This window comes from Aotus nancymaae, unplaced genomic scaffold (genome assembly GCF_030222135.1).
Source record: "Aotus nancymaae isolate 86718 unplaced genomic scaffold, 86718_ANA_hifiasm-v0.15.2.pri h1tg000057l, whole genome shotgun sequence".
NCBI lineage: Eukaryota > Metazoa > Chordata > Mammalia > Primates > Aotidae > Aotus > Aotus nancymaae.
In genome coordinates, this window is record NW_026988471.1 from 27,486,922 (window position 1) to 27,500,800 (window position 13,879).

The 13,879-nt window shown below is 41.8% G+C and overlaps 1 protein-coding gene across 1 annotated transcript in view; it reads left to right on the top strand.

Moving 5' to 3' along the window:
- The first annotated feature begins 1,448 nt into the window (after window positions 1–1,448).
- PLB1 (phospholipase B1) overlaps window positions 1,449–13,879 on the top strand; it is a 152,044-nt gene continuing 139,613 nt past the window's right edge. The window contains exon 1 of the mRNA XM_064363962.1: window positions 1,449–1,512. Coding sequence (XP_064220032.1) covers window positions 1,458–1,512 — 55 coding nt within the window. The 5' untranslated portion in view covers window positions 1,449–1,457. The remainder of the gene's footprint in view (window positions 1,513–13,879) is intronic.

Genomic DNA, 13,879 nt, shown 5'->3' on the forward strand with positions numbered 1-13,879 from the left:
CTCAGCCTTTGGCATGGCGAAATCAGTGGTGACCCACAAGTCACACTTTTTCAGAGCAGTTGAGAAAGGAAGACGACATCCTAAAACCAGAGAATCGGGAACAAAGGGTCACCCACTTCTTCTTCACTTCCTACTCAAGACAATAGAGGTAATCACTGTGATTTAAAAAAATTTTTTTTAAAAATTGAGATGGAGTCTTGCTCTTGCCCAGGCTGAAATGCAGTGGTACAATCATAGCTCACTGCAACCTTGAACTCTCGGGCTCCAGCAGTCCTCTCTCCTCAGCCTCCCAAGTAGCTGGGATTACAGGTGCATGCCACCACACTTGACTGATTCATTTAATTTTTTATAGAGATGGGGTTGCCCAGGCTGGTTTTCAAATTCCTGGATTCAATCGATCCTCCTACTTTAGCCTCCCAAAGTGCTGAGACCACAGGTGTGAGACACTGTTCCTGACTATGATTTTTCAATGTGAGAAAAGTGGGTCAGGAGATCGGGATCTGAGGTTGGGTCATGGGAGCCAGCCCCAGAGTCTTAACTAGACCTCAGAAGTCAGGATCCCAGCCTCACACCCACAAGTGTGGCCAGAAAGCAAGGATAATTTAAATGTATTTGTTCATATCAACCAAGGCAATTGTTTCTTGGTATTTGTGGAACAAATTTAAATTCTGCTCTCAAGAGTATTTTGTCACTCAGGCTTTAAATGCCGGCTCTGTCTGCCCAGTTTAGACCCAGCCTAGCATTCCTGACTTAGTTTGCCCAAAGGAAACCGCTGATTGCGTCAAGCTTGGTTCCACCTCTCTGGCTTGTATCTCTGAATTCAACATGCAGACAACAAATGTGTGGCATGCACATCCTCCCAACACAAGTGGCCATCCACTGGGGGACAGAAACCAACTTCTCTGTGTCATGCAAACCAGGAAACCTAGCAGAACTTCTGAGACACGGTGGGAACATTTTTCACATTTGGAGGTGGCTTTATGGTTTACAGTTGTTGCAAGGTACTTTGGATCTCCTGGCTTACAGCTGAGAAAGCTGAGGCCAAGTTAAGGGATGCACCCAACTTCCCACAGCTGTGGCTGATTTGGAATTCCGACCAGCACCTGGGATTCCCAAGCCTGCATTCTTCCCAGCAGACCCTAACACCGGCAATTTGTGGGCACCCACCATCATGGAAGGCTGTATGGAGGCGGCTATGCGACCCTGGTCTGTTAGTATCTGTGACTAGAACATGCTATCTATGATGGACTCATCTGCCTGAAGAACTCTTCCGCCTAAATGTTAATATTTATCATTTACAGCCCGCCACTGCCCCCTTTCAAAGGTGAACACGGTAAAATTTATGACAGGTGCACTATCAGAACACAGAGGAGCATAAAAGCAGGAGGAGACGTGATAGCCCATCTCTCTGCTGGAGCAGCTCTTCCAGAGGCCGGAGACACCTGCAGCGTTCTGGCATGGGGCTGCAGCCGGGCGTTTTCCTCCTGGGGCTGCTGCTGCTTCTGGGGCAAGGTAAGTGTGCCTTTTGCTCAGAGGACAACCAATGGTTTAGCTCTGCTGGTGTCCCATGTTGCTTAGGCAAGGAGCGTGTGAGAGGAGTGTGTGCATTTGATGAGATAAAGCACAAAGAAGGCTGGTTTGCCTGCTGTGGAATGGGATGCAGAGGGTGCGTGCACAGGGTTACATGTCCCAAAGGCTGTGGGGCGAGGGGCAGGTCTTGGGATAGGAGAGAAGTGCTGTCGGGCAGCAGCACTGTGGTACAAAAAAATCCCGGAGTCTAGTTGTTGGTGCTATGTGGCCCTGGGCAAGTTCTTCTACCTCCCTGGACATTGATTTTTTTCATTCTTAAAATGGAAATATTAATGCTACTACTATGCAAATATCGATTATTACTATTATTATTTATAAGCTTTGTTTTGTTTTTCGCTAAAGAACAAAGGAAGACAGATTTCCAGATGATAAATTCTAAAAGATTGCCCACATTCTTTAGTTCTGCTAGGCAGAGTGCTGAGCTTTCACTGAACTGAGTGGGCGGTCAGCTTTCCACTCCCCACAACGTGAATGGCTGTGAGCAGATTGTGCCTCTACTGCCATCCCTCTCTGCCCCTCTTCTTTCCATCATTGGCTCTCCTTTTGCATAGGAAGGCAGAATCTTTTAAACTGAAAAGGGCCTTAAAGATGATCTTTCATCTTCTCCAGATGAGAGGACAGGCTCTGGAGTGAGAAGGCACTTGCCTTTGACCACCTTTGAACCCCCAGAGAGAGAGGAGGAGGCATGGGACAGAGTCCTGGGCCTGCCTGGGGTCTGAGCCCCAGGTCTGAGGCTCCTCTGGGGCAAGTCAGTTACCGCTCTGAGCCGTGGGGGAGAATGACGATGCCGGCTATGCCTTCTGCACAGGATGATTGTATTTCCTTGATTACTGATGAGGCCAAGGAATGTTTTCATATTGATCATTTGAGTTTCTCTTTTGTGAAGTGCCTGTTCAAGTCTTTTTCCTGTTGATTTTTTTTAGGAGTTCTTTATATATGCTGTGCACTAGCTCTTTGATGGTTACACATATGACAAATACCTTCCTCCACTCTGAAGCTTATCCGCCTGAAGCTTGTCCTCCTACTCTATGGGGACTTTTTATGAGTAAAATTCTGAATTTTGTGTAAACAAATGAAGACCACCCAAATGAGAATAAATAGAGGTATTTATTCAGAGCTTGCTGTAGCGAGCCATAGCTTGTGTTTGGCCAAGATTCAAAGGCAGGCAGGGGAGTGGGAAAGCCTTCAGGTCTGCTCTGGTCAGAGGTTGTTGGTATTGGAGAGCTGGGGACCAGCTGGCTAGAGGCAGGGCATCTGAAGTTATCCAGTTGGGAGTGTATTTGGCTTTCTCTGACTGGTCCTGAGTTGGAAGCGGAGCAAAAAATAGAGAAGATGGCAGTCATTAACCAGACCTGACCATTCTGGGCTGATTGCGTGTGGCTCCCCAGGCTGGCTGATTGCAGATTGTGGCTCAGAGTTCTGTTATCATATGTGGTCCCACCATTGCCCATTTGTATATTCTCTTTATTCTTTTTTTTTTTTTTTTTTTTGAGACGGGATCTGGCTCTATCACCCAGGTGGAAGTGCAGTGGCTTGGTCTCGGCTCACTGAAATCTCTGCCTCCCAGGTTCAAGCGATTCTTCTGCCTCAGCCTCCGGAGTAGCTGGGATTAAAGGCACCTGCCACCATGCCTGGCTAAATTTTGTATTTTTAATAGAGATGGGTTTCATCATGTTGGCCAGGCTGGTCTCAAACTACTGACCTCAAGTGATCCACCTGCCTCGGCCTCCCAAAGTGCTGGGATTACAGGCTTCAGCCACCTTGCCCGGCCTTTATTCTTAAGTATATGAATTTTAAATACTCCTTTATGGTTTGTGTTCTTTCTGTCTGATTCAAAGAACTCCTCTCCTACCTCAAGGTCATGAAGAGATCCTATATTTCCTTCTAAAAACTGTATAAATTTACTTTTCTCGTTTGAGTCAATCCCTCTACACCTTGGATTGAGTTTTATGACTAGTATAGAGAGGAACTCAATGTTTTCATTGTTATTTCTTTTTGAGATGGGGTCTCACTCTGTCGCCTAGGCTGGAGGACAGTGGCACAATTATGGCTCACTGTAGTCTCAACTTCCCAGGCTCAAGTAATCCTCCCACCTCAGCCTCCCAAGTAGCTGGGACCACACACCCACTCAGGGTGTATAATCAAAATATTGTGTTCAGGCACTTGCCACCATGCCTGGCTAATTTTAGTATTTTTTGTAGAGAAGAAGTTTCACCATGTTGCCCAGGCTAGTCTCAAACTCTAGGGCTCAAGCAATTTCTCCTACCTCGGCCTCCCAAAGTGTTGGGATTACAGGTCTGAGCCACCACACCCAGCCCCCTATTTTTTTTAAATGTAGATACTCTGTTGTCTTAGTACTATTTATTGAAAAATCAATTGTTTCCCCACCACTGTGAAGAGTTGCCTCTGTTTGTACATTAAGGATTTATGTATGTTTCTCTCTGTGTCAATACTATTTTTCTGCTCTGTTAGTCCATTTATCTATCTCAGGGCCAGTAACACATTGTCTTAATTCTGTGGCTTCGTTTTAACTTCTGTTTTTGAGAAAATAAGTCGTCCTACGTTTTCTTCTTCTTCAGAAGTGTTGTGGCTTTGAATTTCCATGTAAATTTTACTCTCAGCTTGGCGGTTTCCACTGGAGAAAACCTGTTGGGATTTTGACAGAGATTGCTTTGAATTCTACTAATCAAGCTGGGGAAAATAGACATCTGTACAATGTTAAGTCTTTCAATCCATGACCATGTATTTAGATCTTTAATGCCTCTCAAAGCTTTCTGTGTTGCAGGCATGGATGTATTTTGTTCAATTTATTCCTAGGTATAGGTATTTTTGTTGTGTGGCCAGTGAATTTTTAAATTTTTATTTTGAAAATGTTTGTTATTGGTATATAGAAATAAAATGGATTTTTGTGTTGATTTTGAACTCAACTAAACTACACATTTTAATAATTAATCTGTTTATTCATTTGGGTTTTCTATTAGGTTGATGCAAAAGTGATTGCTGTTTTTGCCGTTACTTTTAATGCTATTTAATGCTCCCACCAGAAGAACTAATGCACATAGCATCGTTCCAATTGACCTTTAAAAAAATGGAGAATCTGGGGTCAAGTCTGGATCAGTGCTCTATTGCTTTGTAACAAAGCAATGGGGAAATAGCAGTCGCTTTTGCACCAACCTAATATATAATCCTGCCAATCATGACAGTGGTGTTACTTCCTCTTCAATCTGTAGACCTTTTATCTCTTTTTCTTACCTTGCTGTGCCGGCTGGTGCCTGCACAACAATTTTTTTTTTCATAGAAATGATGATTGGAGGCATTCTTATCTTATTCCCAAGTTCAAAAGGAAAATGTTAGGCTGGACATGGTGGCTCACACCTGTAATCCTAGCACTTTGGGAGGCCAAGGTGGGTGCATCACCTGAGGTCAGGAGTTTGAGACCAGCCTGGCCAACATGGTGAAACCCCATCTCTACAAAAATACAAAAATTAGCCAGACGTGATGGTGGTCACCTGTAATCCCAGCTGTTTGGGAGGTTGAGGCAGGGGAATTGCTTGAACCTGGGAGGTGGAGGCTGCAGTAAGCCAAGATGGTGCCACCACACTCCAGCCTGGGTGACAGAGTCAGACTCTATCTCAAAAAAAAAAAAAAAAAAAGTTTGATTTCTCATCAGTAAGTGTGGTGTTTGCTAAAGACATTTTTGTAGATACGCTGTATGAGATTAAGAAAACTTTATTCCAAATTTGCTAAGAGGATTTTAAAAATTAGAAGTGATGTTGAAATTTATCTAATGCTTTTTCTGTACTTACTGAGATGATTGCGTGACTTACTCTTTTAATCTGCTACTGTTGTGAATTAAATCAGTTGACTTTTATTATTTTGTTCATTTTTTTGGTCATTGCATATTAGATTTATCAGAGACCATACACTGCATTTATTTGTCCTGTCTCTTTAATCTCTTTTCATCAAGAATAATTCTTTCGGCTTTTTGTTTCTTTCGTGCCATTGAACATCTTCGGCTGGTTTTTATGTATGTCCACATCTCAATTTGAATTTGTCCAAATTGTTTCATTGCTAGAATCAGATTAAACTCTTCTGGCAGAAATACTAGATGGATTATGTTGTGTCCTGGATACATCACATTAGGGAACACAGTGATGTTCACGAATCCCCTAGTTGATGATGTCAAATTGGTAATTTGGTTAAGGTGGTGCCTGTCTGACTTTTTTCCCTTGTGAACGTACTTTCCCCGATGTGGTTTATAAAGTATCCACAGGGAGAGACTGTGAGACTCTGTGACTCTCCTTCTTCCCAGTGATTTTTAACATCCATTGATATTTTTTGCCTACATTTTTACCATGGTGATTGTAAAATGGTGATTTTTCTATTTCTATCATTTCTTCTTCCTTCTGCTATTGTTAGCTGGGTTTCCTACATAAAAAAAGATATTCCCCTTTCTCCCCCACTTAAAAAAAATTTAATTGCGCTTACCACTCCTTTTTGTCTTATCTTTTTCATATGAAATTCACTTATGGGAGGCTAAGCAGGGAGGATAGCTTGAACCTAGGAGTTGGAGACCAGCTTAGGCAATATAGTGAGACCCTATCTCAAAAAAAAAAAAAAAAAAAAAAAAAGAAATTCATGTATAGACTCTTATTAATCAGTGAGTTGTAATCCAGACCTGTTATTTTTCATTTTGATGTCCAAGTTATTACAGATTTGGCCAGTGAGAGCCTCTTCAAGTGACTTCTGTGTCCCTATCAATTTTTAAGCACTTTCAAACTTCATGGTACAAGATTTTCCCAGCTAACCTTGTATTTCCTCATCCCAAACCTGGAATTAGCTGTTTCTTTGAGGCTTCTATTGATACAGGGGTGTTATTTAGAAACCAAGGCCCAGGTGCTGGGAATGTTTGTTGCTGCTGATGTGTTATTGTCTAGGCCATTTCAGTGACAGAATTAAGAAATACAGTTTTCTTTTTAAAAAACACAATAAATTTATAAAGATATCTTTAATTTTGGGTAGAACTACACTTTTGCATTTCCTTCTTTCGTTCCATACATGTATTATCCTTCTCCCACAGTGCGAATCTGGGTTACAAACATCACTGAATTTACTCACTTGCTGAATCCTACAATACATACAATACAGTACTGGAATTGCTATGACAACACCACCACCAAATGAAGCTCGAAATTCCTTTGCCATTCTTCCCCTTTAGAATATATCCCACTCAGGGTGTTATAATCTAAAAACTGTGTTCAAAAACACTTGAATCCTTTTTCCTCTCTGTATAATTATATAACCTAGTTTGCCTACAGTTAAGTGTGTCTGTGTGTACTTACTTTTGTGTTCCTTCCATTCTTGCTTTTTACTAAGTTTTTTCAATATATAAAACATTAACATCCTTCAACAGTGGAAACTATGTGAAAAAATGTACTCAGAGAATTCCCATCCCCTTCCCCTACCCTTTCTATCCCATTTCTATCATCCCTGTAGATAACCAATTTTATTAGTTTAATATCCTTTCTGTTTCTTTTTGAGAAAATATATTCTTATTTTTCTTTATTCTTACACAAAAGATAACCTACTATACATCGTTTTTGTATTTTGTTTTTTTGTCACTTAATTATATATCCTGAAAATACTATATCAGTAGTTCAGAGATCTTTGTTTTTTCCCAACTGCAGAATATTCCAGCATGTACCAGATATTCCACCAGCCTCCCAACATGACCATTACATTGTTTCCAATATTTTGCTGTTAAAATAATACTGTCATGAACAGTTATATGCATGTATCTTTTTCAAGTTCAGTTTATGCTAGGCTATGCATCTAACTTAGAATAAATTCCTAGAACTTGGATTTCTGGGTTGAGGATGAACACACATAAAGATTCATTAGATATTACCAAATTTCCCTCCATGAAGACTGTACCAATTTGCATTCCTACCAGAATATATAAAGAATTCTTTGTTTTTTCATAGCTTGACAATAAAGCTATATTGACAATAAACCATGCAGTCAAGATTTAGGGTTTTTGCAAATGTCACAGGTAAGAAATATCTTAATTTATCTTATTACAATGTAATTTGATTAGGTTTTCATGTTTTTAAGGACCATGTGGTCTCAAGGTTACAAAAAGCAATGAGAAATGAACATTGCCCTATTCAGTTAGATGATGGCATTTGGGAATCATACGTACATACATATGTACATATGCGTGTTCATATTAAGGAAATCACCATAAATTTCTACTTCCTTGGGTTTAATTCATCAGAAATTCCATATTAAGGAAATCACCATAAATTTCTACTTCCTTGTGTTTTAATTCATCAGAAATTCGGAGTAAATTTTGTTAAAGGCCTTTTCAGCATCTATAGAAATAATCATATAATTATTCACCCCTAGATCTATTATGTTGGATTATATTAATAGACTTGCTAATAATGAATGATCCATGCATTGCTGGCATAAAATCGAATTGATCACAGTGTAATTTTTTTCCTTTATTGCTAGGCTTAGTTTGCTAACATTTGTTTCAGATTGTTTTTCTTATATGTTCATGAATGAGATTGAGTTGTAAGTTTCTTTTTTCTCTCTGTCCTTGCTGGATTTTGGTACCAATGTTTTACAGTCTCACAAAATGAATTTGGGAATGTTCCTATTTTTCTGTTTTCTGGAATAGTTTGTAATAAGAATGGACTTTTTTTTCCTTTTAATGTTTGGTAGAACTCGCCAATGAAGCCATCTGGGCCTGGAATATTATTTTTTGGTAGATTTCTGACTACTGCTTAATTTCTTTGGTGGTTATAGAATTAGTCATATTTTATTTTTTTTAAATCCACTTTGCAAAGTTTTATTTTTCTAAGAATGTGTCCATTTCGAGTAAATTTGCAAGTGGTTTGGCATAAAATTTGTGTATGGTTTTCTGTTGTCTCTTTAATACCTGTAGCTTCCGTAGTCTCGACCGTCTTTTCGTTTCTGGTGCTGATTATTTGTGATTTAGCTTAACAGAGGTTTGTCCACTTTATTAATTTTTTCAAAAAAAACAATATTTTATTTTAGTTTTGGAAAGGTCTTGCTTTGTTGCCCAGGCTGGAGTGCAGTGGCATGATCGCAGCTCACTGCCGCCTCGACCTCTGGGCCTCAAGAGACCCTCCCTTCTCAGCCTCCCAAGTGGCTGGGACCACAGCTGCACATACCACACCTGTTAATTAAATAAGAAAAAATTTCTAGGGATAGGGTCTCACTATGTTGGCCAGGCTGGTCTTGAACTCCCAGGCTCAAATGATCCTCCCACCTCAGCCTCTCAAAGTGTTGGGATTACAGGCATGAGCCACCACACGTGGCTTTTATTGCTCTTCTATGTCACCATTCTCTATTGATGCATAGCAAAGTACTCCAAATCTCAGTGACTTATAGTAGCAACCATTTTATTTACTCACAATTCTGTGAACCTACAGCTTGAGAAGACTTCAGCAGAAACGTCTTGTCCCTGTTCCACATAATATCACCTGGGATTGATTTGGTGGGTCCCAAATGAGATGTCTGGGGACTTGGTACCGGGACCTGGTTGTCTTCGTGTTCCTCCACTTGGCCTTTGTTTCTGTATGGGAAGTATAGACTTCTTTACATGTTGACCCAAGTTCCCAAAAGAGCACAGAAGCCACAAAGCCTTCTCACGTCCAGGCCCAAAAGTCATTTCTGCTGCTTCTGTGGGTCAACGCAAGTTTCCGGAGTAGCCTAGATTCAAGGTGAAGGAAATAGACTCCACCTCTTGATGGGAGGAATGCATAAAGTCACATTGCAAAAGCGCATGTAGGACGAGAGGAAAGGCCGTGGCCATCTTTGGAAGAATATACCATCGTCTATATTGTATGTTTGTTTTCTAGTTCATTTATTTATGTAAATTTATCTTGCTTGGCATTTTTTTTTTTTTGAGACGGAGTTTTGCTCTTGTTACCCAGGCTGGAGTGCAATGGCGCGATCTCGGCTCACCGCAACCTCCGCCTCCTGGGTTCAGGCAATTCTCCTGCCTCAGCCTCCCGAGTAGCTGGGATTACAGGCTGCGCCACCATGCCCTTGCTTGGCATTTTTAACATGTCCTGAATCTGTGGCTTGATTACTTTCTTCAGTTTTGAAAACTTCTCAACCAGTATCTCTTGAAATGTTGCCTCTACTCGATTATTTCTGCCTTTTCCCTCTGGAATGCCAGCGCGACGTTCGGCCTGCTCACTCCGTGTACCTACCATGTCTCTTAACCTCTCTCCCAACTTCACCATCTTTTTGTCTTTCTATACTGCATTCTAAGGAATCTATTATTATACATCTTCTAGTTTATTCATTCTCCTTCAGTTGCGTCTAATTTTCTGTTAAACCTGATCATTGAAGATTGTGAAAACTGGTGATTTTATTTTTCAAATCTAACTTACATTTAGTTTCCTACCAAATTTGTAATTAAAAAAAAATTTTTGGATTCCTATAAAAACTTCAAGTTTGTCTTATTTTTTAAAAGCATAGTCATTTTAAAGGCCAGTCGCAGTGGCTGTCACCTGTAATCCCAGCACTTTGGGAGGCTGAGGCAGCCAGATCACTTGAGGTCAGGAGTTCAAGACCAGCCTGGCCAGCATGATGAAACCCCATCTCTACTAAAAATACAAAGATTAGCTGGGCATGATGGCATGTGCCTGTAGTCCCAGCTACTCAGGAGGTTGAGGCAGGAGAATCGCTTGAACCTGGGAGGTAGAGGTTGCAGTGAGCCGAGATAGCATTGCTGTACTCCAGCCTGGGTGACAGAGTGAAACTCCATCTCAAAAAAAAAAGAAGTCATTTTATAATTTTAAATTTTGATGATTTTTAGTATTCAAAGTCTGTGATCTGCTTGTGCTGTTTTATTTTGTTTTTTCCTGCTAATTCTTGCTCATAGGTACCTCATTTCTTTATGTACTGTACCTGGTTATTTTTTACTGTATGCTGCTCAGACTCCTTGAAAATGTACTCATGAGATTCTTTGAGGCCTAGGATGAAGATGAGTGTCTTCAGAGAAGATATAAGTGTTCATTCTGTTGGGCAGTGGGGATGTTATCATAAACTCATGGTGTGAGGCTCCCTAGAAAAAGCAAACTCTATGCTAAGCACAGTTCATGTCTAACAGTCTTCCTTTAAGATGGCCTGTGCTATTTCTCCCATTTTACAGATGAGAAAACTGAGAAGCTTGGTAACTTGTCCAAAATCATCCAGCTAATTAGTGCAGGAACCTGAGGTCAGTCCTGAGTTTGGATCCAGAGCCAGCACCTTTCACTACCTTACAATATAATAGAGTTCAAGGGAAGAACCAAAATTAGACTTTTATTTAAACTTTTAAATGGACTCAACAAGTAATACATATAAAAACAGATTCCTGCTTTGAATGTTTTGGCTTATAAAATTGAAATATCATTAACTCAAAATTGCAGTTGGCAAAAGCAAGTTGGCAAGAAATGATTGTATCTAATAAAATACCATTTTAGCTAGAATTTTATTTTCCTCGAATGGGTCACAAGTTCCTAGAAGATTGTCATGTCTGTGGGAAAAACACTTGTTGCCTTGGTAACGTACTCATGACAGGCCTGTCAATGCAAAACCAGCGGTGGGAGCTGGGTGAACTCAGTGAGAAAAGGATACCTTTTCATTACTAAAACAAGCTAGGCAACATTGGTTTTGCAAGAGCCCATGATTCTTCCTGGAAGTTGGCTTCCCTTCTCTTCCTGCAGGAAGCTTTCCTCAGCCTTCTAGAAATACTATCTTTTTTTTTTTTTTTTGAGACAGAGTCTTGCTCTGTTACCAGGCTGGAGTGCAGTGGCATGATCTTGGCTCACTGCAACCTCCGCCTCCCAGGTTCAAGTGATTCTCCTGCCTCAGCCTCCTGAGCAGCTGGGACTACAGGTGCACCCCACCACACTCAACTTATTTGTGTGTGTGTGTGTGTGTGTGTATTTGTGTATTTTTAGTAGAAATGGGATTTCACCATGTTGGTCAGGATGGTCTTGATCTCTTGACCTCGTGATCTGCCTGCCTCAGCCTCCCAAAGTGCTGGGATTACAGGTGTGAGCCACTGCACCTAGTCCTAGAAATACTGTCTTTCTAAATAAGAGTAGGAAGGGATATTCGAGAAATTCTGATGGCCCACGTCCTTCAAATTATTGATGCAAGATGGGAGAGAACCTGCTTGGGTCACACACCTAGTTGGTGGCATAGCCATCCCCTAGTCTCTGGGGTTAGACTCTACATCCCAATGCCTGCATCCCCACCCCCACCCCTCACTTCAGCTCACACACTCATCTCCAAATGTCTACTTCGAACAGTGAGCACAGGTATGGGGTTTTCTCTAGAGCCTCAAAAGTTCTACTTTCCTGGGATGTCATCTGTGCCTTGTAAATTTTTAGGACTTTCTTGTCAATCATCATTTTCATCAAGTTGCAGTTTTGCTAATGTCAGTTAACTGAGCACCCTTCTAAAAACCCAAGTTGAGCTGAGCCTGGTTGGTAGCTACTAAACCAAATGTTAAGGAACCCTCTGGGGAGAGAGAACGGATCCGCATAAAATCACCAGAGGAAGAATTAAGCACCAAAATAGGTGCAAGCAGCTGTAATAAAAGCGACAGGATTCAGAGAACTAAGAGATGAATGTGGGCTGGAGGAGTCTCCCGTGGGAGGTGAAATTCAATTGCTCACTGAAGGGTGAGTGGGACTGAGATAAACACCAAGAGCGGAGAGGGCAGGCGAGGGGAGGGCATGGCGTGATGGGTTTGAGGAGCGGGCCGGCTGAACTGGAGTGTGGGGTTGGTGTGGGCCAAAGTGAAGAGTTAAGGTAGGACAATTAAGCCCCAATGCAAGGAGAGTGGAGATTTTTCAGAGTGCCTTTTAGCTTAAAGAGACTTCTAAAGTGATTTAATCCAAATCTTTTATTTTACATTTACAAAAACTAAACTGGTGGAGTGACTGGCCCAAGGTCATGCAGCAAGCCTGGAATTTTAATTTGCTATAGTGGGAAGTAGGGAGCTATAAAAGGTTCTTTAGCAGGGGAGTGGCATGATGCAAGTGGTATTTTCGGCAAGATGACTTCTCCAGCTCCAGACATAAAAGGTCATGAGTGAAAAAAGGCACCACCTTGGTGAATAGAGCCCTGGATCATAGGGAGGGGCCCAGCAGGGATTCTGGCCACCTTTTCCTCTTGCATTACTGCTTCTCTGGGATGGGGGATCGTAAGCCTCCCTTCCTTCACACCACAACTTCCCAGTTTTCTCCGGGAGGAGACCTTCCTGATGGTCTCCTTTCCTAAGACTCCCTTACTGTTGGGGCTCACTGATCAACACACCTGCCCCCATCCGGCTTTGAGGGATCCCTGGTTCCATTTGACGTTCTGGTCCATGGTGGCTGGGGCAAAGCTAGAGCTGCTGCTGATTGTGGAAGATGACAGTGTAGGAGGAGTTGGGGCTCTGGAACCTGCCATTGTCAAGGACTCCTTGTTCATCTTCACCATGGGACTGTCTTCTACAGGTTGCTCCTTCCTGGCTCTGGGTCGACCTCACTGTCCTTGTCTTGGTCTGTTGTGTGCTGCTATAATACCACAGACTGGGTAATTTATAATGACCAGAAATGTATAGGCTTGTGGTTCTGGAGGCTGGGAAGTCCAAGATTGAGGGGCTGGCATCCGGTGAGGGCCTTCTTGCTGTGGCAGAAGGCAAAAGGGCAAGTGAGGGTACAAGAGAGGCGAAAAGGGGCCAAACTCATCCTTTTATAGCAAACCCACTCCCACAATAATGACATTAATCCATCTGTGAGGGCAGAACCCTCATGACCTAATCACCTCTTATAGGTCCCACCTCCTACCATCTCTACATTGGGGATCAAATTTCCAACATGTGAACTTTGGGGGATGCATCCAAACTATAGCAATCCCATGAGAAAGTTGAGGAAAATGTGATCCAAAAGTAAAGCATCCCCTTGTCTGAGGCCAAGGGCAAAACTATGAGTCAATTTTGAATATGTTATTTCCTGTTGGGACTACTTCCCTCTCTTGGGGCACAGGGTGTATGATATTGGATATCTGTGGGCATCAGGGAATGGAGACAGGAGGATGCACTGGTCTCTGCCTGGAATGAGGTCTGCAATTGGCAGTGAGGTCTCTCTGGGACCGTCAGCCCAAGACAGAGTATTTAATGAATTGTGCTTTGAGACTTTTCAAACCACCTCGAATGTTTTTTTATAATCAGACTAGAGGTTGTGTCTACCCAAAGGTTGTGACATTG